The sequence below is a fragment of the Pongo abelii genome, chromosome 9 (genome assembly GCF_028885655.2).
Source record: "Pongo abelii isolate AG06213 chromosome 9, NHGRI_mPonAbe1-v2.0_pri, whole genome shotgun sequence".
NCBI classification, from domain to species: domain Eukaryota; kingdom Metazoa; phylum Chordata; class Mammalia; order Primates; family Hominidae; genus Pongo; species Pongo abelii.
This window is the reverse complement of record NC_071994.2, coordinates 69,684,814-69,709,834: the sequence shown is the minus strand read 5'-3', so window position 1 is coordinate 69,709,834 and position 25,021 is coordinate 69,684,814. Positions and strand designations below refer to the sequence as shown.

Genomic DNA, 25,021 nt, shown 5'->3' with positions numbered 1-25,021 from the left:
GTATACGTAAATAACAGCACCCCAAGCCTTGAAGAAATAACTGATTATGTTCCATGAACTTCAGAGTTCTTGATGGACCCCCAAACTGAAGATTGTCAGTCACATCCTATCTCCTCTGTTCCTGGGAACTAGGTCTAACCTTGCTGTAAAATTAACTCAGCTTCCTGGGCTGCTACCTTTGCCCTCTATCTCCTATTTTCTCCTATTCAACCAACATGTTTTGAATGTCTTGTATATGTCAGGCACAGCGCTGTGCATTTTTAAGACCACAGTGCTACGTGAGAGCACTTAGGAATAAGTATTTTAAGGTGTGCTCCCCTAAAATCATTGGCCACACCAGGGAGATCTTTCATCTATAAACCACTTGGATTGTAATTGACAGTCATCTTTAAAGTTCTGTTGAATCACTGAAATAATAACTATAATGTCCTTGTTTATTTGTCTCAAAGTTAGCCAGAAAATGAGGGAGTAACAGAATTCTGGATTCAGATATCTCAGTGTGGAAGATCTTGTAAGATTCAGTGGGAGCCCTATTTCCTAGAAATTGGGGAGGCTGGTGCTCTGGCAGATGGGGTGGGTCACTAAGCTTGAGGGCCTTCTATTGTTGTGATGCGTCTGGGGCAGGGTTACTTACAGGGGCTGACTGCACAAAGGACCATGGTGGGACCTATTAAGCCTAACTTCCTCACTCTCCTTCTCCCTCTGACAGAGTAACCTTTCTCCTTCAGAAGTTGTACAGTGGTCCAACCACAGGGTGATGGAGTGGTTACGATCTGTGGACCTGGCAGAGTATGCACCCAATCTTCGAGGGAGTGGAGTCCATGGAGGCCTCATTGTAAGTGGCTCTCTGGCCTAGCCCACCTGCCTTGGTGCAAATGGGATATTCAGAAACTTATTTATTAAGGACAAGACATAAAATCTAAGGAAAAAAATAGGTACTTCTTCTGAAGGTCTTGCATAATTTGATGTCTCAAAGTATTCTGATAACTTGTCCTTGAGAATTAATATACCTCATGGAAGCAAGATGCCTTCTGGCAGCACCTCCTTGGCATGAGACTTGAGGATTCTAGGTCAATGGGTTGCGTGGAGACCAACGCTTACAAGGCAGGTCTGCCTGTCCCTGAGGGAACAGTGGGGCTGGGGAAGGGACGGGGAAGCCATAAAAATGCAGCTTCCCACTTGCTGCAATATGATCCTTATCATTACTCAGATCTGTCAGTGGCAAAGCCAGAGGGGAAATGAGGAAGTGTGGTGGCTTGGATGTCATCCAGAGGAGATCCTGAGAGACAGCCTCACCAAAGAGGTCCCAGTTCTCTGCTGGTCTGTGAAAACAAGGTGGTCAGTCAGCAAATGTGCTAGTATGTGCTCAGAGCCAGGCCCTGTGCCAGCCAGTGAGAGGAGTAGGACTCAGAACAAGTGACTGAGCTCCTGCCCCTGCTCTGGAGGCACCCCCAGCCCCAACAGGCCAATCTCTCAGCATCCTCCCCCTCGAGCCATTTGTATTTGCTCCTGGCCAGGCTTGTCTCTGGTTCCTTCTTAGATCCTGGAGCCACGCTTCACTGGGGACACCCTGGCTATGCTTCTCAATATCCCCCCACAAAAGACGCTCCTTAGGCGCCACCTGACCACCAAGTTCAATGCCTTGATTGGTCCGGAGGCTGAACAGGAAAAGCGAGAGAAAATGGCCTCACCAGCTTATACACCACTGACCACCACAGCCAAAGTCCGGGTGAGTTGCAGACCCTTTCTGGGTGGGCCCTGGGCTGCCTCCTGGCCCTCATGCAGCACAGCACCTGGCGCGATGCCCACAGCCAGAGCAGCATGTGTAGCCTGGACAAAGAGGATCTTTCAGCTTCTGCTGTGGGCTTGTGGTCTGTTAGGCCAGTCTTTGTTAAGCCAGTTCTCCACCAGTTTTGAGTCCAAGGAAGACAGTGCAGGTTTCTTTACCTAGAAAATATGTGCAGGAAGCACCTATCCTCAGGTGGCTTAGAGCTCGTCCTCTACCCCACTGCTGCTGTGACTCACCTTGCAGAGCGGAAGCGCTCCAAGTCTGGCTTTCCTTTGGTCAGGCCCGCTTGCGTGCCGCAATGCCGTGGGATCTTGGCCAAAGCTGTCCCGCTGATATAGGAAGTGCTCCCAATGGAACCTGGTTCCATTTGTCTTGTTTCGTGAAGTGGCCAGCACACAGATACCCAGAGGTCCCCAGGTCTTTCAAGCACCAACACTACTCACTGGGGCTCCCAGAATCCCACAAAGCCCTTTAGACCTGCCTGAGCCATAGCATCCTGAGACCACATTCTTCCCAGACTACAGACCCACAGGCAACCGCTGGAGGCCAGGCTGGTCCTATCCCTGGTAGTGTTGATGCTTCATGCCCAGCTACAACTCAGGCACAGACCTCCTTCCCCAGGGGAACAGGATGGGGAGTCAGGTAGAAACAGTGCTGGGTGACACTAGGGCAGGGAGCAACCTGGGGCTATCCTACATGCCTTTAGATAGTGCCAGGTGCTGAGATGGGAAAGGGTTGGGGTGCCAGCATCTATGCTGAGGCAAGTTCTCTGTGCTTCGCCTCAAGTGCAGACCTCAAGTACATTCTAAAGGAACTCCCAGTTCATCTATGGAAATAAGAAAGTCACTTTGGTGGGGCAGCCAGGCATGAGTTTCAGGCATAGTATTGGAGGGGCAGCTCTTATTGTTCAAGATTATTTACCTGTTGGCCTTTCTGCAGCATAGAAATTGCTTACAAGAGCTCTATTTTGTTCATAGTCTTTCTAGGAGCAGTTTACATTATTCCTCTCCTTGCGGGCCTGCTCTTAAATTTTAAGTATATTGTCAGTCATACCTGCACACTGCCTTGATTGCCTTCTCATAATCTTGCATTTTCTGTGTTTTAGCCAAGGAAACTAGGATTTTCACACTTTGGAAACATAAGAAAAAAGAAGTTTGATGAATCGACGGACTACATTTGCCCAATGGAGCCCAGTGACGGTGTCAGTGACAGTCACAGGTTCTACAGTGGCTACCGGGGCCTCAGCCCCCTTGATGCCCCTGAACTGGATGGGCTGGACCAGGTGGGACAGATTAGCTGATGCCCTTGTCACCTGCCCTCTGTGCACCCTGAGAGCTCACAGTAACACCGTGTGTGTCACCATATAACTGCACCTCACCCCCACACGTGTGCATGACTCGCAGAGAATATTCCAGCAATTGTGTAACCCTGGGCCAGTCTCTCTTTGAACCCTGAGGGTGGCCAGGATCTGGAGCTGCATCTCTAAGGGGCCAGGCTTTGGGGACCATTGCCAAAGGTAGACTCAGGAGGAAAAGACACTTTTACATTTCTAGTAATTCTTGATGTTCATCTTCAGCACCAGTGGAAACACATGAACTTCGATGCAGGTCCAGAGACCTCAGCTCCCACGAGGCTCAGCTCTCAGGCACCCCCTACGCTTCAGTTGAGGGAAAAGCTCAAGTGCCTTAGGCCCGTGGGCCACAGTCTTGGCTGAGATCAAAGGGATGAGCAACAGGGACTTCTGCCACAGTGACAATGGAAATGTGTTGTGCCTTACTTCAGAGGTGGTCTCTTCTTTCTTGTAATAAAAGCAATATTTATGTGGAAAGCAAGCAGTGCAACATATCTTTAACTCTGTTGGGGAAAAAGAGCTGAGGGTAGCTGGAAATGGAGTCCTACCGATTGCAGAGCTGAAGAGCTGGTGGCACTGAGCCTGGTCCTCAGCCAGGTGCATGCTCAGATGCTCAGGATTCACCAGGGGGGTAGAACAAGGCGGGACCCCCTCCCATAGCCTTCAGAGGAGGTCCGTAGCCTCACTGCTTCAGAATTTGCTTCCCTCTGTGAAGCCGAGGGGGCCTCGTGTCTCATGCACATCCTGACCGTAGGGCACATCTGTTGTCAGACCTCAAAGCTGATTGGTTTTAGTGGCATGAGCCCCCCCAGTGAAGGGGATGGTGGGGAGACAAAAAGGCACCTTGCTGGAAAGACTCTCTTTCATGTGTTTTGCTGGCTTCTCTATTACTGACTTAGCCAGGCTCATAACCATGGTGGAGGCTGGTCTGTCTGCTGGCAGAACTGAAAGAGATCTATCCCCTTGATTTAGAGGCTGACTGACTGATAATGGCTCCTCCAGATGGGCCTTGTCTGGCTGGGACTGAGGTAGAGATGTGCCTTGCCAGTCTGGACTCCTGGTCAGCAGACTCTAGTTTGCCCCCAGGCAGCGCTTGGCTCCCCTCAATCCCCTGGGCCTCATCGCAGAAGAGTAACACCACGTCACCGCTGTCTGATGGCCTGGGCACGGCCTGATGACTCCATTCCATTGTAGCACTCTGATTCTGTCCCAGATGGAGGCTATGCTAAGAAGATTCGCTTCTTAAACTACCAGCAGCCTCAGGCATGGTCTGTTGCCACAGGCCACTGCCTCCCAGGAGGTGAGAGATGTGGGGACAAGCTTGCCAGCTGGCAATGCTGCTGATAGATCCTGGTACCCAGGTCCGCTGGATGACAAGTGCTCATTCAGGCTGATGCCTGGCCATTGGAGTTGTAGAGCCAGTCAGGGCAGGCTTTGTCCCTTGTTTCTTATGTCGCGGTACAGGGATCTCTGCATGTGCCTGTTTTCAAAACCTGCATGGAACTGTTTTTCCACTGATTCTCTGCACCTTCAAGTAAGTCCTGTTCCCTTTGTGGGCTTCAGTTTTCCTACCTATAAAACAAGGGAGGGGTTACACTTGGTGCCCTCCAAATTTACAGAGGATGTTTCCAAATCTACAGTGTCTAAGTAGGTTTAGGGAAGGAGGAAGAGACCAGCATTACCTGAGAAGGAGGGGCAGGAGGGAGTCTCTTGAGTAGTGAGGAAGGATGCCCACCTATGTCAGGGCATTGGTGTCTGAGCTCCCGTTGCCTGGTTAGCGTGAGTCTGGCATCCTGAAGGCCTTCATTCCTACTGCTCTCTGCTCCTGGAAATAGCTGAAACATTGAACACGTGCAGAAGGGCTGCTTCTGACAAGCCTGTGTCCTGCCTCTGTGTACCCTGAATGCCAGTTCCCAGTGGGGCTCCAGGAGAGGTATGCATGCACTGTGGGACATTGAAGCCTTTCCCCAGGAAACAGGAGCAGCATGTGCTCCACCCACCTGTCACTCCTCAGGGCCTGGCCTACTCCTTGCCTATCCCTCCAGGGAAGCATGCCCTGGAGAAGCCAGGCTTGAGCACGACAGGACTTGCATGCCATCTCTGTGAATCATAAACTGCATCCATGTGTGCTGACCAGGCTGCTGCCCATTTTACAGATGGCACCTTCGGAAGGTACCGTGACGCAGATAGGGCTCCTCTCCCAAGACATTCACCGCCTTACGGTAGGACTCTGACCCTCTCCCCACAGTCAGACTGATGCCAGGGAGGCCCAGTGAGTTTGGTGTGGTGTGGTGCACAAGGCCTGGGGGATGGCGAAGAATGGTGCTTAGTGCTGGGGTCACAGCCTGAGCCTGAGCCAGCCACGAGGCAGAAAGCAGCCCAGGGGCCTTCTCTGTTGGCCTGTTACTGGACCTTGAGCCCCTAAGGGCATTGGGGAGGCTCATGGGCTGTTAGCCAAAGCCAGTCAAAGCACACTAGATCTCAGGTCCTCTTCCCAGGCTTAGAGATGAGGAAACCAAGATGCTCAGCAACTCTAGATCACCTGTCTCATCAGCCTAGAGCCCAGGCTGCATCCTGTCCTAGTGGACACTTCTTCCACCCTCTGCCCAGAGACACATGCATTTCCTATCATGCCTCTGACTTTGTGGGTATCACAAAGTGTTGACAGGCTTGTGAGCACATCCTGGCATGCCCGAAAGGACAAACCATATCATGGGGAAGCAGTTTGGCCTCGAAAAGCAGCTTTGGAGTGAGGCTCAAGTCCCTGCTCTGACTTCACTAGCTCTGTGACCTTGGGTGTCATTCTCTCCTGAGCTTTGGCTTAGTTATCTGTAAAGCAGGGCTAATGACATCCTCCTTGCCAGGCTTATAGGCAGACTAGAGCTGGCAGGAAAAGGCCAGCCACAGAGCACAGGATTTGTTTTTGGGGACCCATTACTCCCAAGGCCTTTTAGTTCTTGGACATCCCATCACTGAGCCTGTTGGCTGTAGTGTCTGTCCCCATCGAGGCCCCTGTCACTGTACTTTGCTTGCTTGTCTAGCAAGGCCCATTGGCATGACAGGACAAGGACAGGGACACACGACTCTCCTTGTTTCCAAGGACAAAACAGGAAAGTCTCCCTGACTCCAAACAGGATCACTTTTACTCAATGTTTTTATTTATTGGCCCACCCATGAAAGGAATCTGCCCACACTTGCCCTTATGATCTAGGCCTTTGGTGGCCTGAAAATAGAAAATTTATTTCTAATATGAACAATTTATTTTTATCTTAATAGTGTTGTTTATTCTGACCCAATACTCAGGGTTTCTTGGGACACTGTAAACTTATAGTGCACCTGTGTCAGATGCAGCCCTCACCCAGTGCCCTCTAGTTCCGATGCAGCTGCCGCAGGGCAGCCTGGACCAAAACTCTATTAAACTGACCCTTCGGCGGTGTCCTTTTCAGACAATGCTGAGCCAGGACCAGCTGCTGAATGACTCTCACCTGCCTGCCCCCAACTCTGATGACTGGAGATGACTTTCTTCGTGGCTGAGAGCGTAGGGAGGCACGTGTGGGGGCCCGGAGCCTTTGCTTCTGTGGGGAGCTGGCACACAGCCCCCTCTGCAAGCCCAGTCCGGGCGGGCAGGGTGTCTCAGACAGGGTGCCGACAGGCATGAAGCAGAGCTGTGGGACAGGTGTCCAGGGGTGGCCCCAGGGTCCATGTGTGTCTTCAACCATGCTGTGCTCCTCACCACAGGCTTCATACCTTTTGTACTTTTATACATGGACTGCAGACCACTTTTGTGGGAGGGCAGTGAGATATCAGCACACCGACTCGATGGCTCATGCTATTCCTGGTGACAGCCTGGAGGCTCTCACACCCAAGGGGAAGAGCTGTTAGTTCATAAAACCTGCTGGAAAAAAAGTTCCGAAAAACTGTTTTGAATGTTCTGTAGAGACTGCGTTTTGTGAAATGATCACCAGGAGCTCCCTCCGGGGCTGCTTCACAGGAGCATGCTTTTTCCATTCATGGGACTGTGGCTGGGCAAGGCAGGTGTTTAGGGTATGAACGGGTAAAGCGACAAGGCTCCTTTCCCACAGTCCTGCCTGACTCTATCTCCCGTCATCTGCAAGGGGTATCTGTGCGACCTCCCAGCTTGGAGCAGAGGCGTCCCCAACACGTGCACACCCTGCCTTCTGCCTTCACCCAAGCTGACACACAGCCTCCTCCCAGGCCTTGCCCTTGGAGCAGCTCAGGCGTAATGTCTGATTAAATAGCTCCCCCAAGTGGAAGGCCCTTGAGCACCTCAAGCTCCGTGTTTCTACCACAACTCACCAACTTCCCAAACATGTCTGTTTCCTCTCCACTCTATAGTCTTTCCTCCCTCCAGGCATCTGCTCAGGCCCTTCCCTCACTGGGGAATGCATTTTTCTCCTAGTCCCCTTCATGAGGCAAAATCCTGTCTCCCAAGGCACGGCAAAGAGGCCATCTCTCAGGAAGCCTTCCCGCATGATACAGTTACAGATAGCTCTCCCACAGTGCCGTGTCTGCCCTTGAGCCAGAGCACAGCTCACTTTGAAGTTTCTTGTCGTCTTACCATACCCGTCCTCACCACAAACTTGGAGCACCTGCTCTGGGCTGGCTCCTGTAGACAGTCCTCCAATTGCCAAGGAGATCCATGCTCCTAAGTTCCCCATCCACCCACTCCTTCACATGTGTGTGTTAAGAACCTTCCATGCCAGGGCTAGAGATACAGGCATGAATGCCAAGGTCCCTGCCTAAAGGTGCTTACAGTGTAGTGGAGTACGGCTTAGTTTCAAACAAGACTCTGCCAAAGGTTACAGATGCTCCAATATTAGTTTCTGCAGCCTAAAAGAGCATGTTGTCATTTTTAATGGGGATTTGGGGAAGGAGTCTGAATAGGTTCCATGGAAGAGGTGACACTTGAATTTGGAAACATGAATCATATTTTCCCAGGTATGCCGGAGGGGAAGGGCATTCCAGGTAGACAGACTTGAAACAGCCCAGCACAACCTAGGGATTGCCAAAAGTTGGTAGGCTAGAGAGGGTTTCTTGGCCTTTGTGCTGCTGTCACTTTGGGCTGTGTAATACTCTGTGATGGAGGCTCTCCTGTGGGTTTTAAGATGTTTAGCAGCATCCTTGGTCTCTACCCTCTAAATGCTAATAGAGGGTGGATGCACCCCTTCTGTAGTTGACAACCAACATGACTTTGGACTTTGTTATCTGTTCCCTGAGCAGCAAAATCACCCTCAGTTGAGAACCAGTAGGCAAGAGAATGGGGTCGGAGTTGGGGGCCCAGGGAAAGAAAAATCTGATAAAGTCAGCAGGAGCCAAATCAAGAAAGGCCTTGGGAGCCAGGCCCTGGAGTGTGTCCTGGAGAGATGGGGTGGCCAGGGTGGGGTATCCCTTGAAAGCAGTGAAGGATCCCCAAGGAGACACTGAACAGGTAGATGGGTGAGGTTGGCTGTCCCTCTCTCCCACTCCCACAGACCCTCTGTGAGGTCATCTCTGTGCTCGGCCACCTGAGAGTAAGACACAGCTGTACTTCAGAGAGCTCTCCAGAGCCCTGTTTTCTCTCTCTCCTCCCCTGCCCCTCATGCACATGCACACTGAGTAACAAATCCAGTGACACCAAGCTCCAACATTGCCACCATTATGCCAGTTTTTGTGAAAAGGGGAACAACTTAGAATAAAACTGACCCAGGTTTAAGGCCAGCTTTGCCACCTACTGGTTGAATGACCTGGAAACACAGTCTCCAGGCCTCAGTTTCCTCATCTATAATTTGGAACACAAAATCCCTACAGAATCTCTGGCTTGTTACGAGACTTCTATGAAGCAGTGCAGAAGCAGCTCTACCCGCTCACAGGTGACAGCAGCACTGTGTCATCCTGGCCATGAACCACAGGTGGCCACGTGGTCACTCGTTATCGTTTGGGTTTCATGATACAAAGGATTTAAGGCAGTTTCTGGAACCTGACTTTGAAAGTTGAGAAGTTTCTGTGTGTAACCACTCCTGCCATGACCCCCAGTGCCATGGAGAGATTCTTGAGAGTTGACGTGACCCCACTTGGAGTTTTTTGGGAACTGCCCCAACACTTGCCAGTTCTGACCCTCATGAGCATGCAGAAGCCAACTCACAGGCCAGGCCACGGCCTCCTGACTGCCTAGCAGGTCCCCCACAGAGCCACACTTTATGGGCTATCTGCTTTGTACTTGAGTTTATTTCACAAAACCATGGAGAAAGATATTGAAATGGAGCTCTTTCCAGCCTCCAAGCAAGGAGGCCCCAGCAGCCAGTCTCCAGCCCCTTGAGCCCTTCTTGTTAGGCGCACACCCAAAAGAGAGGAGAACCAGTGTGTGCGCGAGGATACATGGCAAGGCGCTTTTGAAAACATCCCAGTTTAACGTGGTGAAATTGAACTTACTCTGAAACAGATGAAAAGGGACATGCAAATTTGCTGACCACATGGAGGTGTTAGTAGGTGAAAATCATATCCTGGGTATAACCCAGCTTCTCCAGGTTAGGGTGAGCCGCCGTCTGGATCAGGGGTGGCGGGCCACACACCAGGATGAGCGTGGACTTCCCTGGAGGAGGAAGGTGCTCCTTGATCATGTCGGCAGTAACGAAGCCTGAGCTGTACTTCCAGCCTGAAATGAAGCAGACGCAGGAGAAAGCTGAGGGATGCCAGGTGGAGTTCCTGATCCCAGGCCGCCTGCACACCCACCCTCAGCCAGGGAGGAGGTGACAAGCTGTTCTACAAAGGCTTAGAAGTCTGTACTAATGCTCCCTGCAAAAAGCCTCGGAACTAGTAAACAGCCCTCTGCAGCAGTCACCCCAGGTCCCAGGCTCACTGTGGGGACCCTGAAGCCCTGCTGCTGTCTGTCAGCTGTCAGCATTGACGAGGAAGGAGAACACAATGAGGTATACCGAGGTGTGTGAATCAATACAGCCAGCTGGAGTTGTCCTGCAGGGTGTGGCCTAGTGTTAGTGGAACTGTGCGGAATTGCTCAGTCGGGTAGCGCCCTCTGCCGACCAGGGACCTGTATGACAAGCAGGTACAGCCCGGAGCAGTGTGAGAGGCGCGCCTGTGGGGTGCTCTGTGCACAGTGGTTGCTGGGATGCTGTCTGGGATGCTGTCTGGGCTGCAGCAGCTGTATGGGGGCTCAGCATGTCCAGGTGAGGTGGGTGGTAAGGGGTGTGGTGGCCGTAAGCAGAGGGGTGAGTGGTGAAGGGGTCAGTGCCCATATTAGATGTGTATGTGATAGCTGTGTGGAGTGGGTGGTTGTTCAGAGTGGACAGGGGCAATGTCCCTTCTGATGTTCAGTGCAGTGTGTGAGGTGCTGCTGATGTATTAGACACCTGCTCTTGATTGCCCTTAAAAGCAGGCCATCCCAAATCCTCTCTCCCTCAATTTCTCACATTTCCCATCTGGAGCCAGAGCCCAAGGCTTCACCCCCACATCTGGTCCTATAAAACTAAAACAAAACAAAGAGACAGAGACCAGTCCTCAGAGTGGTCAAGGGTTGGTGCTGACCCATGGTGAGTGACGGCACTGGATATCGTACCAATGGGAGGCCTGTCCAGGGTGTACCACAGGTCGAACTGGTCTGGGTGAGTCCTGGCAATTTCTTCAAGCTCTTTTCTGACCAAGATATCCTCCTCTGTCTAGAAAAGAAGCAACACTGGAAAAGCCCCTCCAGGGCCATCCTGTTGTTCCCTGGACTGACTACACTGGTCAGCATACTCTTGGCCAAAGCTGCCGCCACTCCAGCTGGAGTGCTCGCTGCCAACTCCCACGGCAAACAAGAGTTCTGCTGCTGCTCCTGAAGATAAAACCCTTTGTCTTGTGGATGAAGTTGGTGGTAGGATGTAGGTTCCCATGGAGCTGCAGTGACCGCCTCCAGCTAGAAGGACCTTAGCCAAGCACTGGCCAGGATGGCTTCACTCAGAGCTCCAGCCCTGCCTCCTACATCTACACTGAGCCCTAGCACAGCAAACCTAACTGGAACAAGCTCAGTGCAGGCCCAAGATCTTCTGGAAGAAATGTAATGGGCTCAGAAAGTCCTGTGATAGAACAGCACTGGATATGTGAAGGAGAGGAAAACAGTCTGGAGCCCCATTTGGGGGAAAGGGAACCAAAGCCAAAAATAACCTGTCACAGGCTCAAAGATACTGCACAGAAGACCTGGATCTTAAAACTCTTCATGATTCTCATCCCAGTAATTCCACTTCTGGGATTCTGTTTTAGAAAATAATCTAAAAGTAATCAAGCGTAGGCACAATTATTCATCACCATATTATTTATAACTGAAAACAGCCTGAATGTAGAAGTTAGTAAATTATAGTGCAACTTGATAAAAACTATGATGAAAATATTTATAAAGCATCTTAAAGAGAAGAAAATGCCTGTTGTGGTAATGATGAGTGAAAAAAATGCACATATAAATTATAAATATATAACATATATAGAAAAAAGATTAAAAAATAAGTAAATATTTATATTCTGTATTTTCTGAAGTGTCCATTGAGGACATCTGTGATTTTACACTTAGCAAAAATACAGCAATACATATTAAGGAAAAAAGGAATGCTTAGTGCTTAGGGTTGGCTGAGGAGACACAAAAGAGTTAAATACATGCAAAAAGCAGGCCTGGACTCAGCTTCTCCAGCTGCCAGCAGCCCTGTTGATCCCACTAAGCCCTCCCACAGACGCAGGCACCCAAGCAGCATGAGCTCAGTCAATGGAGGAGAAATGAAAACAAGAGCCCAGCTCAGCAAACATTCCATCCTACCACTGCAAGCTCAGCAGGAACTGACCTGGTTGGCAAAGATGAGGGACATCCTGGTCATGTCACTGGGGTCCTTGGTGATGTGGCGAATGAGCTGCAACATGGGTGTGATGCCTGGAACACAGTGAGCGGGCAGCCAGCTTTCTCCCTGTCTCTGAAGCCCACAGTCCCTGACCTGCAGCAAGCTTCATACCTTCCCCCAGCCCAAGTTATCCTTTTCTCACTTCTGTCCCCAAAACTCAAAGTGGGAAACAGCCCTTCATTTTGGTTTTCCTTTCTAATGCAACAGTAAGTCAGAAGGTCTTTCTCATTTTCATATGGCAAGATGGAAAGAACACTCTAAGTTCTTCAGTGTCTTCATTCATGAAACAATTAATGACGGGTAAATGTGATAGTTTTAAGAATGCCTATTACAGTGCCTGGCACATTGTATGTCTCCTTCAAAGCCTGCTCTCTTTCTTCAGGCAGTCATTTTCAAGGGATGGGGAGAGTCAGGCTTGAACTGGATCCAGGGGCTCCTGGGACAGCATGGGTGGGCCTGCCCAGCTTGCCCCCAGCCTGACCTGAGATGTCCCCACAAGGCTCCTGAGCAGCCACCATATTGGTTAGGGGAAGCAGGGTACACAGGGTCAGTTTCAAGACCTGTCACTGGTTCATCGTTCCCACCTTCTACAGCTGGAGGCGAAATCTCTCATGTTGTCCCTTTGAGGATCAAATGACTCCCAAGTCAGAATGGTCTCAGGGCTCACTCTCTGGATGGAGCCCCTAGAAGCCTCTTACCTGTGCCCCCAGCAATCATTCCCAGGTGATCGGCCAGTTTTTTTTTAGGCTCATTCGTCTGGTCTGGTCTGATTCCAAGATTCCCTGGAAACGCAGAGAATGCTTATGACCTCTGCAGTTCTTGCCTAAGAGACTGCAAAAGATCACTGACATTCCTTAGGACTCCCAGGAGGCAGGTCCAGCTAAGGGACTGTCTGCACCATTTTAAGCTGGAGAAGCAGGCCAGGGCAGTCTCCTCAGCTAGCCCTGGTGCTCCAGTGCACAAAGTGGGAATAGAGGCTGGGCTTGCTCAGGGAATCGCCGGGCCTTTTGTTCTGAGGAAAAAGAGGGGCAAGCTGAAGTTAACACAGAGACTCAAAGAGCATTCTCACTCACGGAGGTGAACCAGTGAGTAAATAATGGCTATGTGAGTAAACAAAGGAGCATGGACTCCCTCCATCCATTTTTCAGTATTAGCAGGCACCATTTATGTATCAGGCATTGTGCTGGAGATATTGATACAATGACGAGGAAACACCAAATCATTCCCCTACCTTACAAAAGCTTACAACCTCATGAAGTGGGTGTGTGAGTGTATAACAAGTGTGATCATTATGCATTGTGTGTGAATGAATGAAGACTAAGGACAACCCCATGTGACTCAAATCTGAGGAGTGTACGAGAACAATGGAACCATTGCAGGAATCTTCCTCCCAGCTGGGAGCCCAGTATGAACCCCTCCAGTACCTGGCCCATGGTAAAACAAGCGTCCCTTTGGCCCTCGAAAAAAGATGGTGTCCCCGATTTTCAAGTTCTCCAAATACTGAGTCATCTTCCCACCTTCAGGATATTGGGGGTGTACACTTTTGAAGTAGATCTGAAAAGCAAGGCAGCACTGCTTTCACATTCCCAGACACAATGCCACAGCCACGCACAACTAGAAAATGCATTTACTGCTGGAAGCTTTGCAGAGAAAGTGTTCTGCTCTCTCAACTGCTGTACACAATCCCTGAAGATGAAGCTGCCACAAGGTTAACTGTAGCTTCACTGATGGAAAGCCCTGTCTAGGGCATATGTCCCCCCAGAGAAAAAGCACTGCCCCTCCACCCCACCACCCTCAATAGGCTTGGAAGCACAAGGTAGCCAGATATGATAGGCACTATTTACCTTTATAATTAGGTCCACAAAGCCTCTGTCATCATCACTGGAGACAGGCGTGTAAGCCCTGACCACCAATTTATTATCAATTTTCGCCAAGAGCTGGACATAGTTACCTATAGAAAAGGCATCAAGCACTGAGTCAAAGCATACTTAGCTTAAATAAGGCCCAGGAATAAAGGACTGAGCTTCAGTGAAGGCAGCAAATACTGGGGCAGAATGTTAAGAGGGGTGGGAAGAAGAGAGCAGGGAAGGAGCCCAAATATGGGATGCCCGGATCCTAGGCCTGCTCTGCCTCCCTGTGCTACCCTAGGCAAGTCACTTCACCTCTCTGGGTTTTGGTCTCTTCATCTGTAAAATGGGGATGATATGTCTGCCCACCTGTGATTATAGTGTAACTGCTTTTTGGAGCAGGAAAAGATCATTAAAGTTGGAGAGTGAGTATTAAAAATTACAGAAAGGGGTCAGACATGGTAGCTCATGCCTGTAATCCCAGCCCAGAGGCGGGTGGATTGCTTGAGCTCAGGAGTTCGAGACCAGCCTGGGCAAGATGGCGAAACCCCATCTCTACAAAAAAATACAAAAAATTAGCCAGGTGTGGTGGTGCACACCCGTAGTCTCAGCTACTTGGGAGGCTGAGATGGGAGCATCACCTGAGCCCAGGAGGTCGAGGCCGCAGTGAGCTGAGACTGTGCCACTGCATGCCAGCCTGGATGACAGAATGAGACCCTGTCTCAAAAAAAAAAAAAAAAAAAAATTACAGAAAGGAGTATTTGTCTATCCAAGAAAAATATGTGGCCTTCACAAACTCATTTCTTCCTAAACTGGATGTATCACTGGGGTCTGTGAATAAATTACAACTACTCCATCTGTATCCTGGTACTAAGCACAGAGCAGGCCTGGGCTCACAGATACTACAGGGCCCCAGGATTTGGATACCCATAGTGCAAATGAAGCAACAATATCATGTCTTCCTGGCCTATGGCCTTGTGAGGAGTAGCAGTGAAGTTTTAAACCATATAACTCTGCCCTTCCTGGGTAGAATTCAATAAACCAGGTGTGGCCAGAGACCTATGGATCATGACTACATCCCACTGTCAGATGATACACTGGGCAGCTACGACCTGTTGGATCCAAAATGTGAGACTCAAATTACTAAGGCAATTAGTGGCAGGGACAGGAGTGCAATCAAGAGATACTAAGAGCTAGAGGCAAGAGAAAGGTTTGTAACCCTAACCCTTGACTAACTTCCTGTATGTAGTCAGTTTCTACTCCCTCAGTTTTTACTCGCTCAGAAACTGAGTGGACTACATACAGGAAATTAGTCAAGAGACAAGGAAGATGGAACAGAGATACGGATAGAAACCCAGACCTAAGATGCAGAGAGGAGGAGGAGGCAGGAGGAGAAAAAAGCAGGCAGAGTAGGCACTAGAGGGGCTGGTCCCTGAAGCTGATTCAAGGGGATGAGCCAAGTCTTTGAGGTACCAACACTCTGGGCTCAGAACAGGCTCAATGACTCTGGTCATGGTCCCTCTGGGCACCAAGGATACCCAGGAATAAGTGCCTAAGACACCTAACTTCCTTCTGAGAACCTGAAACTGGAAACCTGGAAAGGCTTTTTCATATGCAGCCACCTAGGCCTGGCCTGAGGGTGTCCCCAGGGCAAATGGGGCTCCCTGGCTGGTCCTTCAGGCCCCATCTCTAACTGGCTTCACTTCCACTGAGCTGGGACGAAGCAGCGAACTCTGAGGCCTCAATTAGACTCTCCCAGAAGCCTCTACATTACCTTGTCACACTAACTTTGCACAGCCTAGGCCAAGGCTGAGGAGATAGTGGGTCAAGGCAGTTTCTAAGCAATTCTCTATCTCAAAGTTTTTCATTCTTTTAGGCTTCCTGCCAACAGGACCGGCCTGACAGGCCGAGCAGGGAGCTGGGAGACCACACGCACAACACTGAGCTCTCGTGCATAGAGACGGAGTGAGGGAACAGCAAGGAGGCTCAGGGGCCCAGCCAGCTGGGTAGAGTGTAATCTCACTACCTGATAGAGTTGAGGTCAAGGTTTTCTCCTGTGCATATAAGACAAATAGGCCATGGAGTAGGATCCACCACGCAGGCAAGCAGCACTAGCAGATTATACAAAGCTGCTCTGAATCCCTGATTCTAGCAGTTTTCGACTGCACTAAGACTGACTCAGCTATCTAGTGGTGTTACAGATTAGAAATGGGATAACTCAACTCTAGGACTCCTAGGGCTGGAATCCGCAACTCCTAGGGCTGGTCCCTCCTTATGTGGGTCTGAGGCACCTGCAGAGAATCTAAGTGACCTTGGGTGCAGGGCACACCTGACTCATTCCTGCCTACCTGCACATTCTGGGACTTTCCCCTGAACACTGGTTCCTCCCATCCCTCCCAGGTGCACAATACTTTGCAGTTTCTGAATTTTCATATCCATCAGTCACTCTACTTTCACAACAACCCAAGTGAGGTAGACAGGCAGGCCTGGGAAATCCCATTTCATAGACTGAGGCTCAGAGAGATGGAAGGACTTCCCTAAAGTTCCCCAGCAAGGAGCCTTCCATGAGATTTTAGGCCTTTTGGCTCTAGGTTCAGTTCTTTTCAGTGCTCACTGAGGTACCACTCTTGTGTCAGCCCAATTGGAATAATGAAGAAAATAAATTTTCTGTCCCATATCCATCCCCCTATCTCCCTGAGCTCACAGGCTCAGGAGGAGCATGAGGGCATCTTCCACACCTCAGGACGTGGGAAACCTGTGTTTCTGTTAGGAGAGGAGGGCCTAGCCCCCAGAGGCCCCAGTCCTGGTGATGACCCAAGCCCAGCTCACCTACAGGAAGCCCTAAGACATGGTCCGGCGAAGGCAGTCCAAAGCGGAACCTCCGGGTGTTGTGGCTGATTTTCTAATGAAACAAAACATAGGCAGGTTCTGTCAGCTTTCTAGAAGCCTTGCTGGGCAGCTGAGATGCCTGGGAAAGGAGGTTCGTTTGGCACTATTCCAGCACACGCACACAGGGCGGCAGGGAGTGAACTGGAGGCCATGAGATGACTGTCTGGATGCCCTGCCATCCCAGCCATCATCCACTTACTGCCTTCCACCCACAGGGCTGACCCATTACCTCTTTCTCAATCAAGGGCAGCGGGTACTTGGCTTCAGGGTCCTGTAAAGTGATTGGCTCTCTCCTCCTGGAGTTCATGCTCTTCAGGACCAATACGAGCACAGTGACCCCAATGACGGTGATGGTCAGGAGCAGGGACGGGTCCTGGCAGACACAATGTGAGCAGAGTACCTCAGGTCTTGCCCGCCCTGGACAGGGCAGCTCTCAGGCGCGGAACACCCTCCCCACACCAAAGGCACAGAAGCTGAGCTCTGCCTGAAGGAAATAGGCAAAGAGAACGGTAGTGACACAGAAGGTGGCTGGGAGAGCCTGTGGTGGACCAGAGGGTAGGGAGGGGTCAGCTGCAGGTCACACAGGAAGGATGTTTCAGACCCCTGGACCAGGCCGCACACATGGCCTGGGGTGCTCAGGTCACTAGGCCCCTCCTGGCTACAGCCAAAGGTTCATACACTGGAAGTCCCTTCCTTGAGGTGAAGGGGGAGGATATTACCCCTAACACACAATCCGGAATGAGGGGCCCAGTCCCTAAAGACAGAACTAGGGTGCGTAGCTCTAAGAGGTGCCCGGTGACTTAGGGCCTAGGGACTCCCCAACAGTCTCCTGGACAGGGCGAAGGGGGCCTGGGCACTCAACTGCCAGAGACTCGGCCAGCCTCCCCGCATCTGTCCCTACCACACAAGGCCGGCCTGCTCCTCTCCCAACGCAAGCCCGACAGGGAAAGTTGCCTCTCCTCCCGCCGGGTCACTGGAGTCTCAGCCCTCACCACGCCTTCCGGAATCCGAGCCGGCCAGCCCCGCTCCCCGCCCTTCGCGGTCCCGCCCACGACCTCACCCCCGCCTCCCGCTCCGGCTCCCAGCCTCCGGGTGGGACGTTCCCGGCTCTAGCCGGCCTCCGCGCCTCCGGCTTCTTTCCTTCTGGCCGTCCCGACGGAGATATTTCCTAAATACTCCATAAATACACCCCGCTGCGGAACCCACCCGGAGGGAGACGCCCAACATGTCGTCGAACTGGGGTTGGCCGGGGGCCGGTGCGCGGCTCCCCACGCGGGCCCGCAGACTGTGGCGTCGTCCTGCAGCTCCGCCTGGCCGACGGGGAACCGGCCGAGACCCGGACACGCACGCCCAGGAGGACAGAGGCGCGGGCGGACCCCGCGGGCTGGGACCTCGGCGGCTGGCCCGCTCCCCGAGAAGGGCCCCGTGGTCGCGGGGCTCTCACTCACGAGCCGCTGGCTCTGGGTCAGCCCTGCCCCCAGGGCAGCGCTGGATGCTGAGGCTGGCGGGGCGCTGAGCCGTGGCGTCCTCGCTCCTGCGCTGCCCCTCTGCATCCTGGCCCCTTCCCTGCACACGCAGAGCTGCCACACTGAGCACCCCTCAGCTTACTTAAACTCGGCAAGGCTGGAGAAGGCCGTCTGGGTGACCGGGCGGAGGGGAATGCTGGTGAAGGAAGAATTCAGGCAGCTGCAAAGAGCGCGTGAATATATTCATTCAACATGCCTCATGGGCGCCTACTCTGGGCCTGGTCCGGGGTGGGTGTTTGCGGGGTGGGGCCGAAGCAGGGGCGTCTCCGAGTTGAAGACATTTACTCAGAGCGCTCCTGCGTTCATTCATTCGCTGGTTGGAGAGAGGAAGGACAAGAGGCCCGCGCCGATCGGAGGGGAGCAGAATAGTGGGTACAGTTAGAGGGTCTTCACGGTGCATTTCGGAACCTTGGCTGCCCCTCTCACCCTTGATTAAAGGCAAAGGCAAATTCTTGCCTCAGGACCTGTGTGAAACAGAGAATCCCAGAAGCAGATCCCCACCTGTTTGACTCTGCTAGGGCTGCTTTAACAAAGTGCCACAGACTGAGCGACTTAAACAACAAAAATTTATTGTCTCACAGGTCTGGGGGCTGAAAGTCCAAAATCAAGGTGTGGGCAGAGTGGGTTCCTTCTGAGGGCTGTGAGGGAAGGATCTGTTCCATGCCTCTCCTAGATTTGTAGGAGAGGGGCTAGGAGAAGGGGCATCTTCTTTCTGTGTCTCCACATTTTCATCCCTCTGTGTGTCCCTATGTCCAAATTTCCCCTTTTATGAAGACACCAGTCATATTCAATTAGGGTCCATCCTAATGACTTCGTTTTAACTTGATTACCTATGTAAAGGCTCTACCTTCAAATAAGGTCACATCCTTAGGTACTGGGGGTTAGGGCTTCAACATAAGAATCAGGGTGAAAACAATAACCCATAACACTTTACCAACCCTTATCCCGAAAACACACACCACCACAGGCTCAAAAATTCTTGCTGTGTGAATGAATAAACAAACTTAATTTTATCTCTTTGACTTAATCAAATGCCTTTACTTTTGATTTACCGGCAGGTGCTTGGATATTATTGTCAGATATTTTAATTTTTGACAATGCGATAAGTGTAAAATGATGTATCAGGAATCCAATTTGCATTACCTAATAACTGCTAATAAGGTTGAACACCTTTCATATATTTATTTCCCATGGAGTTTCCTCTTCAGAAAAAAAAAAAAAAAGCCTGCTCATGGTTTTTGCTCATTTTTCTATTGAGTTGTCTTTTTCTTACTGATTTTTAGGAGTTTTACATATATTTTAGATATCCCTTCTTTGCCAGTTACATGAGTTACGTTTTCTCGTAATTTGTAACTTATTCTTTCTTTTTTCTTTCTTTTCTGTCCCACTTTTTTGTGGTGTAGTCTGATGAATAGAAATTTGAATTGCAGTGTAACCAAATATACCAGTCTTCAATTTTTTTGCCTTTAAGGTTAGTGATTTTTGTGACTTGTCTATTTCTACCCAAGCCCTTAAAGATATTCTATATTTTTCCCGACAAGATTTAAAGATTTTCCTTTCACATTTAAGTTTTTCAGCCACTTGGAATTGATTTCTGTGTAGGATGTGAGGCAGGGATACAATTTCATTTTTCCATGTGGCCAATGTGTTTTTTCCAGTAACATTTATTGAATTGCTCACACCTGGCCACTGACCTGCAACTGACCTGCTACCCCTGTCCTATATCAGTTTTCATAGGTGTATGAGTCTAGCTCCGGCCTCCCATTTCTCTTACATTATCTAGTTGCCCAACCATGTCGCAATACCACACTGTTTTAGTTACAGTAGTTTATAACAAGTGTTTATGTCTTTCATTCTTATACATTCTTTGGATCTCAGGTCAGATATCACTCCCTTGAAGATGCCTGCTGTGATCCCCCAACTTAAGTACATGTACATATTATAATCTGTTAAGTTTAACTTAAAGCTGCCTCCTTACATATTTTAGTTTCACCCTAAAAGTTTCTTCGTACATAGTGAACTGTAACCTACTCTTGTATCAATCATGGAGTTTCAGCTCATTATAGGCAGCCAACGGTTCATACTGTGTTCAAATCAGGCAAATGATGAGCTGTAACCAATCCCGCTGTTTATGTACTTCACTTATGTTTTCTGTACATCACTTTCCTGTTTCTGTCCATAAGTATTATGCAACCACATGGCAGCCCCAGAGTTGCTCTGAACCTATTCTGGTTCTTAGGGTTGCCTGATTCATAACTTGATTTTTGCTCAATTAAACTCTGTTAAATTTAATTTTTCTTTTCTTTTAACTATTCTATTCATAACTTTTTTTTTTTTTTTTTTTTTCAGAGACAAAGTCTCACTCTGTTGCCCAGGCTGGAGTACAATGGCATGATCATAGAGCACTACAACCTTGAACTCCCTGGCTCGAGCTAGCCTCCAGCCTCAGTCTCTGAGTAGCAAGGACTGTTGCCATCATGCCTGGGTAATTTTTGTATTTTTTGTAGAGATAAGGGTCTCACTTTGTTGCCCAGAGTGGAGAGCAATGGCTATTCACAAGTATGATCATTGCACAGTAGAGCCTGGAACTCTTAGCCTCAAGGGATCTTTCCTCCTTGGCCTCCCAAAGTCCTGAGATTTTAGGTGTGAGCTACCACACCCGGCCCTATTCATAGCTTTTACTTTAGTTTGTAATTGTGCATTTGAACAGTGCATTATTGAATGATTGACTTTCACACTAGTCTGGAAGTTCCTTTATGGCAGACACCTTGTTTTCCCAGGGTTTAGCACACTGACTGTCACAAAGACAACATTCAATAAATATTTAATGAACAAATGAATTCATCTCTGCCTTACAGCACTTAGCACACATGATAGACACTCCATAAATACTTCTTCACCTAGGAGAGGAATAATCCTTTCCATCGCACTTTGTCCCCCTTCCTTGCGTAATTTGTCTCTATAAGACATAGCACCAGATGATATATTTTTTTACCTACACGACATATTTTACTTATTTGTTACATAGAATGTTAAGTGTATTAGTCCATTCTCATGCTGCTATAAGGACATACCCGAGACTGGCTAATTTACAGAGGAAAAAGGTTTAATTGACTCACAGTTCAGCTTGGCTGGGGAGGCCTCAGGAAACTTATACAATCATGGCGAAAGGGGAAGCGAACACATCCTTCTTCACATGGCAGCAGGAAAGAGAAGTGCTGAGCAAAAGGGGAAAAGCCCCTTATAAAACCATCAGATCTTGTAAGAACTCACTCACTGTCACAATAGCCTGAGGGGAATTGCCCTCATGATTCAACCACCTCCCACCAGGTCCCTCCCACAATATATGGAGATTATGGGAACTACAATTCAAGTTGAGATTTGGATGAGGACACAGCCAAACCATATCAGTAAGCTTCATGAGGATAGGAGTTACTTTGTCTGTTTTACCTACTGCTATATCCCTAGAACAGTGTCTGGCAATTGGTAGATGCTCAATAAATACTTATTGCATGTATGAATGAATGAACAAACATTGTTTTCTCCCTTGGACTCTGTCAAAAGCCTTTACTTTTGGCTTTGAAATCCAGAGGCACCTCACCTTTTCCTGTGGTTTTCTTAGTAGTTTGTTTCTACCCTTCATTCTTCCCTCTCATTTTCTCTGCCTGTTCCCTCTGTGTTATTAGAGTGGCAGATAGCAAGCACATTCTCTTTATTCATTCTTGGAGCAGGATAAAAGGCATTTATCTGGGCTCCCAGTAATCTTGAAAGGGCAGTGATTCACCTCTCTTCTCCTAACTCGTAAACACTGTAAATGTGTCCCTCACATGCTCATGTGCTGCCTGGATTTTGGCTCATTTTCTACTAATCCCCTGAAATAAACCATGAGCACAAGTCTCATGTCTCTAAATCCCCAGCTTGATAATAGGGCCTGGCAAGGGTAGGCTCTCAGCAAGCGTTTGCTGAGGGAAAAAAAAAACAAAACAAGATGAACCTCTGTTGTCACTGTTTGAACATCTGTGAGACTCCACCCCACAAGATTCAGCTCTTCCTATGCAGGAACGAGGCCTCCTTCATTGCTGAGTACCTCTGGGAGAACCGACGTCCCGCCCAAGTCATTGGTCAATGAGTGTTCGCCATATGGAAAAATGCTCCACATTGCTAATCATCAGAGGAATGCAAATAAAAACCACAATGAGATACCATCTTGCACCAATCAGAATGGCTATTATTAAAAAGTCAAAAAATAACAGATGTTGGTGAGGCTGTGGAGAAAAGAGAATGCTTATACTCTGTTGGTGGGAATGTAAATTAGCTCAGCTACTGTGGAGAGCAGTTTGGAGATTTCTCAAAGAACTGAAAACAGAACTACAATTTGACCCAGCAATCCCATTACTGGATATATCCCCAAAGGCAAATAAATCATTCTGTCAAAAAGACACATGCACTTACATGTTCATCAAAGCACTGTTTGGAATAGCAAAGACATGGAATCAACTTAGGTACCCATCAGTGGTGGATTGGAAAAAGAAAATGTGGTACAGATACACCATGGAATACTATATAGCCATAAAAAACCAAAATCATGTTCTTTGCAGCAATGTGGGTGCAGCTGGAGGCCATTATCCTAAGTGAATTAACACAGAAACAGAAAACTTAATACCACATCTTCTCACTTATAAGTGGGAGCTAAGCATTGAGTACACATGGACATAAAGATGGGAGCAGTAGCCACTGGGGACTACTAGAAGGGAGAGGAAGGGAAGGAGGCATGGGCTGAAAAACTGCTTATTGGCTAATATTCTCATTACCTGGGTCATGCGATCATTTGTACTCCAAACCTCAGCATCGTGCAGTAATATGCATGTAACAAACCTGTGCATGCACCCTCTGGATCTGAAATAAAAGGTAAACATTTTTTTAAATGAATGTTTGCTCTCAAAACAGTTTCCAGGCAGCTGTGAACTTTTCATTAAGTGTTTAATCTTGAAAATAATTTTTTTCCATTTTATCCTCTATATAGATGACTATTTCTTAGGTCCTAACTATTAAGCCTAAATTGGGGTAGACTGAATAATGGCACCCCAGATATGCCCACTACCTATGAATGCCACCTTTTATGACAAAAGGGACTTTGTAGCTGTGCATGATATTGTGAAATATATATTTGGTCTTCCTCCCAGTTTCCTGGCATACAACAACTAAAATCCTTGGAATCTCTCAAGTGATATGGATCTTTTTGTATGATAATGAGTTGACTGATTGCTGGGGGCTCCTGAATAGCCTCCTGATGGGTGCTGGTTGCCAAGGAAACCAACCCCATGTTTAGAGGGTGATATGGTTTGGGTCTGTATCCCCACCCAAATTTCATCTTGAATTATAATCCCCATGTGTAGAGGGAAAGAGGGAGGTAGGTGATTGGATTGGGGGGGCAGTTTCCCCATGCTGTTCTCATAATAGTGAGTGAGTTCTCACCAGATCTGATGGTTTCATAGGTGTTTGGAAGTTCCTCCCTCATTCTCTCTCTCCTGGTGCCTTATGAAGAAGGTGCTTGCTTCTCCTTCACCCTCTGACATGATTGTAAGTTTCCTGAGGCCTCCCCAGACATGCAAAACTGTGAGTAAATTAAACCTCTTTCCTTTATAAATTATCCAGCCAGTCTCAGGGATGTTCTTTATAGCAGTATGAAGATAGACTAATACAGAAAGTTGGATGGAACCTTCAGCATCCCACCCTCCAACATCCAGGGAGGGGAAAGGGACTGAAAGATGAATTGCCCACCAATGGTCAATAATTTAATCAATTATGCCTACATAACAAAGCTTCCATAAACACCTCAAAGGGCTGAGTTCAGGGAGCTTCTGGATAGCTGAACATGTGGAGGTCCCTAGAGCACAGTGTGCCAGGAGAAGGCATGGGAGCTCCATGACCCTTCTCATATGCCTTGCTCTGTGCATCTCTTCCATCTGGCTGTTCAACTGTATCCTTCGGAATATGCTTTATTAGAAAATGATCAACATAACTAACATGATTCCTTGAATTCTATGAGCAACTCCAGCAAATTAATCTAATCTGAGGAGGGAGTCATGGGAACCCCACTTCATAGCCAATCAGTCAGAAATTCTGGAAGCCCAGCCTTGAGACTGGCATCTGGGGTGGGTGGCAGTCTTAGGGACTGAACCCTCAATGTGTGGTCTCTTAGGCTACTTCCAGTAGACAATGTCAGAAATGAATTGAATTAGAAGACAGTCAGCCAGTGTCTACTGGAGAATTGCTCACCTGGTGTGTGGGGAAAAATTTCCACAAATCTAGGGTCACAGAAGTGTTGATCACTGAGGGAAAGAACAGGACACTTTTTTTCTTTTTCTGACTCTCAAACTGTGATTAATTTAAAGATCTTGAGACAGAGAGGCTCTCCTGAATTATCCGGGTGGGCCTGATGTGATCACAAGGGTCTTTATAAGAGAGACACAGGAGAAGAGAGTCAGAAGAGAAGGCAGTGCCATAACAGAAGCAGCGACTGATTGGCATAATGAACTTCGAAGATGGGGGAAGGGGCCACATGCCAAGGGAGACAGGCAACCACTAGAGGCTAAAAGGCAAAGAAATGGATTTTCCCCTCAGAGCCTCTGGAAAGAATCAGCCCTGTTGACACATTGACTTTAGCCCTGTGAAACTATTTCATACTTCTTGCTTCCAGAACTGTAATAGAATAGATTTGTGTTGTTTTAAGCCACTAAATT

At 48.9% G+C, this 25,021-nt stretch overlaps 2 protein-coding genes across 16 annotated transcripts in view; one reads left to right on the top strand and one right to left on the bottom strand.

Annotated features, from left to right (window-relative positions):
• PPFIBP2 (PPFIA binding protein 2) overlaps positions 1-7,068 on the top strand; it is a 142,859-nt gene extending 135,791 nt beyond the window's left edge. For 5 of the 10 annotated variants that reach the window (XM_054523850.2, XM_054523852.2, XM_054523854.2 and 2 more), the window contains 4 exons: positions 710-835; positions 1,541-1,729; positions 2,895-3,071; positions 3,366-3,617. In XM_054523850.2, coding sequence (XP_054379825.1) covers positions 710-835; positions 1,541-1,729; positions 2,895-3,071; positions 3,366-3,503 — 630 coding nt within the window. In that variant the 3' untranslated portion in view covers positions 3,504-3,617. 10 annotated transcript variants of the gene reach the window in all.
• A 2,279-nt stretch (positions 7,069-9,347) lies between these two features.
• LOC100434694 (NADH-cytochrome b5 reductase 2) lies at positions 9,348-21,482 on the bottom strand. 6 transcript variants are annotated; one of them, XM_024254978.3, is made up of 9 exons: positions 21,398-21,482; positions 16,982-17,125; positions 16,693-16,765; positions 13,861-13,967; positions 13,441-13,570; positions 12,715-12,798; positions 11,963-12,048; positions 10,711-10,810; positions 9,348-9,792 (listed from the first exon to the last, which is right to left on the bottom strand). In XM_024254978.3, the coding sequence occupies exons 2-9, from the start codon at positions 17,057-17,059 to the stop codon at positions 9,620-9,622; spliced, it is 831 nt and encodes a 276-aa protein (XP_024110746.1). In that variant the 5' UTR covers positions 17,060-17,125; positions 21,398-21,482; the 3' UTR covers positions 9,348-9,619. The 6 variants fall into 6 exon arrangements, with proteins under 6 accessions (XP_024110746.1, XP_054380719.1, XP_009244958.1 ...); XM_054524744.1 differs by lacking the exon at positions 21,398-21,482 and adding an exon at positions 17,959-18,516; XM_009246683.3 differs by lacking the exon at positions 21,398-21,482 and adding an exon at positions 18,361-18,480.
• Between the last annotated feature and the right edge of the window lie 3,539 nt (positions 21,483-25,021).

Excerpts from the sequence above, each read along its gene's own strand:
- LOC100434694 (XM_054524744.1), bottom strand. The coding sequence starts at position 17,979 with ATGTTGGGCGTCTCCCTCCGG. Across the intron at positions 13,571-13,860 it reads TTGTGGACCTAATTATAAAG|ATCTACTTCAAAAGTGTACA; the intron begins GTAAATAGTGCC and ends CTTGCTTTTCAG. Across the intron at positions 9,793-10,710 it reads CCTGGACAGGCCTCCCATTG|GCTGGAAGTACAGCTCAGGC; the intron begins GTACGATATCCA and ends GCTTCATTTCAG.